Source organism: Phyllostomus discolor, chromosome X, assembly GCF_004126475.2.
Source record: "Phyllostomus discolor isolate MPI-MPIP mPhyDis1 chromosome X, mPhyDis1.pri.v3, whole genome shotgun sequence".
NCBI lineage: Eukaryota > Metazoa > Chordata > Mammalia > Chiroptera > Phyllostomidae > Phyllostomus > Phyllostomus discolor.
Genome location: NC_050198.1, coordinates 22,956,267 through 22,959,909, shown reverse-complemented (window position 1 = coordinate 22,959,909; position 3,643 = coordinate 22,956,267). Strand labels below are relative to the sequence as shown.

Sequence of the window (3,643 nt, the reverse complement as noted above, 5' to 3'; positions counted from 1 at the left end):
GAGCAAGAGAAACGTGTAAGGCCCTTGAGTAGTGCCTAAAGAAACTTCAAAGCCTCAAACTATATCATCTCATTTAATTCTCACTGCAACTCCATGAAGCATTATAGTTATTATTATGCCTAATTTCAAATGTGGCAACAAGCTTGGATGCCAAAACACTCAAAATCATTAAGAACAAGAGGATTTGAACACACACTTTCTGTCTTGGTATTTCTTTCTTGGTGGTCTCTGTAGTTTATTTTCTTTTTTGTTGTTGTTGTTTTTGCTTGCACTTTGATATTTTAAAAGGGATACAAAACAAGAAGCTGTATACCGTACTTTTGATGCTGCTCAGCTTATCTTTATATTTAATGGTCAACTTCTCTAGCAACAGCTGGCACTCAGTCTTGACACTTCCCCATTTTTTCACTGCTGCTAAAAGTTGATAATGCATTTGAACTGTTTACACAAAAACTTTTTGCTGTATTTAAAACTACAACTTTACATGCATTTTAAGGTCAAGCTCTATGAGCTTAGAGAAGTCTTATGCTCACAAGTTTGAAAACTGAAGTTGATCTAACAAGTATTTCATTTTCCCTAAACAAATAATGAAATAAAAAAACACAGAGCGATGTATTTCATTCATCCCACCATTCCTGGCAAGCATCATAATGGCATCTAAAAAGTGTTCCCTTCCCAAGAGCTGTATTTCAACCTTGACCAGATCCGCTGTCCACAACTGCAGACTGGCTCAATGAAAAACTAGAAGCATTGCTGGACACTGCCTAACAAACCTTAGTACTTCACTGGAAACTAATGAAAGAGACCAGAGCACAAGCTATAACACATTTAAGTATCTCTTAATATCAACATAAAACACATATATAAAGATCTGCAAGGTGTGTACACTAGTATTAACTGGTGTTTCTAATTCTTTAATGCTTAGTAGCCAAGAGAAACTTCCACATTTAAAGTAAGTTTTTATGCCTCAAAACACTTCAGTTTGTGCTTGAGTTTCTTAAAAACATCAAAATGTTAAGTACTCCAATAAACTGGTCAGCTTTGTTGGAAAATACAATATATGTACTTTTCTAAATACTTTCAGTATTAATGAACTTTTTGTTGTGGTGTATGGACCTTGGTACTGAATTAGAAATAAAAAGCTTGGGAGTAATTTTTTTTTTTCCATAGCTGCTTCCCAAATGAATCTGAATACTTACAGAGATGATTATCCACCATCTTGAAATATCAAAAGGAAAATAAAATTTGCTAAAAAATCAATGAAATTTATTTTTATTTAATTACTAAGTCAATCACTGATAAGTTAAAAAGCAACAAACTTCTGTCAAGTTTCATTAACACATTTGACTTTTTATTTTTTAGAATATAGTCTACATTTGGATTAAAAAAGTTTTAAATTAATTTAAGACATATAACAACAGTGGAACTTTCCATCATTCAATATACAACACTGATAGCATGTCAGTTGGTTCCATTTTGGACAGGTCCACTTTCTCATAATAATGTTATTATTTCCACTGGCTGAGTGGCAAGCTTCGTACAAGCTGTCACAGTGCCAACTTACACACATTAGGGAAGGGGGAGGGGTGACGTGAAAGGCATGGGTAGAGTGCCACAGGACAACTACACTATGTAACAGAAAATTATTAATAAAGTAGTACCGGTTACCCACAGACAGTGCTGTTTGTGCGCTTATCACAATGAAATCGCCAAAGTTTCAGAGCAAGGAGGAGATTCGAAATACTTAAGAAAGGGCCACTATTACAAAAAGAAATAGTGCAAACAGGAAACCTGATGCAATCCTAGCAACTCTGAGGCCTCCACCAGCCCAAGCGCGGGGAGGCGGGAGACTGCTGGGTGCCCCGCCTTCCCCAGCGCCCAGCTCCTCTGGGCGGCGCTCCCAAGTGTGGCAACCCAGTGCCGCGCCCTGGCATGGCCCCTTCTCAGCCCTCCCGCTCCAGAAAGAACAGAAAAGAAACTCCAGGAAAGGCACAGGCTGAATGCAAGGGCGTCAATCCACTTCCATTACCACCAAGGCAGAACACAGCCCCAGCACCATCCCGCGGAAGTCAAGGAGGTCCTTAAGCCACTCTCCTCTCTCGCCACCACTTTCCTTTTTCTACTCCCAAAAGAGGCCCCCTCCTCCATTCAGCCATGCTGCTCCCTCTTCAGTACTCAGCCCCCAACTTTGCAGTTGGCCCATTGCGCCCTATAGCCAGAAAGAAAACAGCTTTCAGGGAAGAGGGTGAAAAATGGGGCCGAGAAGGGTGCTAGGCAGGCGCCGGCATCCCTCCTCAGTGGCCCCAATTGCTGAAGCCTATCTCCTGCTTGTATCTGTTGGTGAGGATGTTGGCTTTGCGCGTGAGTTTGGACAGCACGGTGTGCAGCCCGCGCAGGTGGTAGTGAAACTGCCGTTCCAGGTCCTCCTCGCCAGCGTCTGCGCCCTCCAAGTGGCTCAGGTCCACCAGGATGTCCTTAGACTTCCAGGTACTGCCCTCCTCGCTCCCCGCCGGCGGTGGCGGATGGTGTAAAACCCCCCACTCGATGTCGTTTCGGATGGACTTGAGCAGCATGTAGTGGCTGTACATGTCCCGGGAGGGCGCGAAAAAGCTGCCGTTGGTGCTGCCATCGCCAGCAGCTGGGGGCGTACGCTCTTCCAGACAGCTGCTACTGCTGCCTACCTCCACACCGACATCGTTGTCCAGCCCAGGATCTGCCAGGGGCACGTCACGCAGCAGGCTGGGCACCATCACTGTCTGGTCCATGTTGTTCACCGCGCCTATGAAGCGGTTCATGGCGTTAAAGAGCGAATGCTTCTGGTTGTAGGTGTCGCAGATTTGCATCATGGTGGTCACAAGGACACCAAAGCACAGAGGCACAGGATGGCCGGCTAGGGTGAGGTGGTGCCCCCCGCCGCCCCCGCACGATCTCCTGGAAGCCGGCGTCAGGAACTTGGCTACAACCGGAACTGCAGGATTCCCGGCTCCTCCTGGCTTTGGCGTCTGGAAGCTCTCGATGGCAGCGCGTGGTCCGTGTATCGAGCCCTGACCTGGTTGGGGGAAGAGAGACGAAAGAGACTATTTACCCTGCTAGAATGCCCATAGTCCCGCCTTCGTGCATCTCCTTCCATGATTACTGCTCCCCTGGGACAGTGCCTGGGCACCTCCCCATAGCCCGGCTGCTCCCACCTCCTCTCCTTCCGAGGGCCGAGGGCCAGGGAGAGAAGGAAAGGGTGCTCCCCACCCCAGTCTTCCTCCGAAGAGCCAAGTCCAAACACCCACGTTAATAGCGGCTGAAATGGGGTGGGGGTACCCACCTTCTCTTTCGCCTCAAGATCCCCTGCTGCTGTGTAGCTCAGCGTTTTCGCTACTGGTGGCGGTGCCTGTGGGTGCTGCTGTGGTCAGTGAGACCGGACTGTGACTGCAGGCGGTGGTGGCGTTGGCCCTCTACCCATCCCAGGTGCTCAATTTATAGAGCCCCAGAAAGGAGTCGCCGGCGCTCGGGACCACCCCTGGTGTCTCCTCCTCCCGCCTTCCTGAAGCGCCGAGATAAAAGTCCCCAGCCAGGATGACCGGGAGTAACACTCTCCCAGCCCTTTTTACAGAGGGGGCGGGGTGAGCCCGGCCAGCTCCGCCTCTCGCCT

The 3,643-nt window shown here is 47.8% G+C and overlaps 1 protein-coding gene across 1 annotated transcript; it reads right to left on the bottom strand.

Annotated features, from left to right (window-relative positions):
* Positions 1 to 1,251: 1,251 nt before the first annotated feature.
* Positions 1,252 to 3,643, bottom strand: MID1IP1 (MID1 interacting protein 1). The gene is made up of 2 exons (XM_028523310.2): positions 3,317 to 3,643; positions 1,252 to 3,049 (listed from the first exon to the last, which is right to left on the bottom strand). The coding sequence occupies exon 2, from the start codon at positions 2,844 to 2,846 to the stop codon at positions 2,295 to 2,297; it is 552 nt and encodes a 183-aa protein (XP_028379111.1). The 5' UTR covers positions 2,847 to 3,049; positions 3,317 to 3,643; the 3' UTR covers positions 1,252 to 2,294.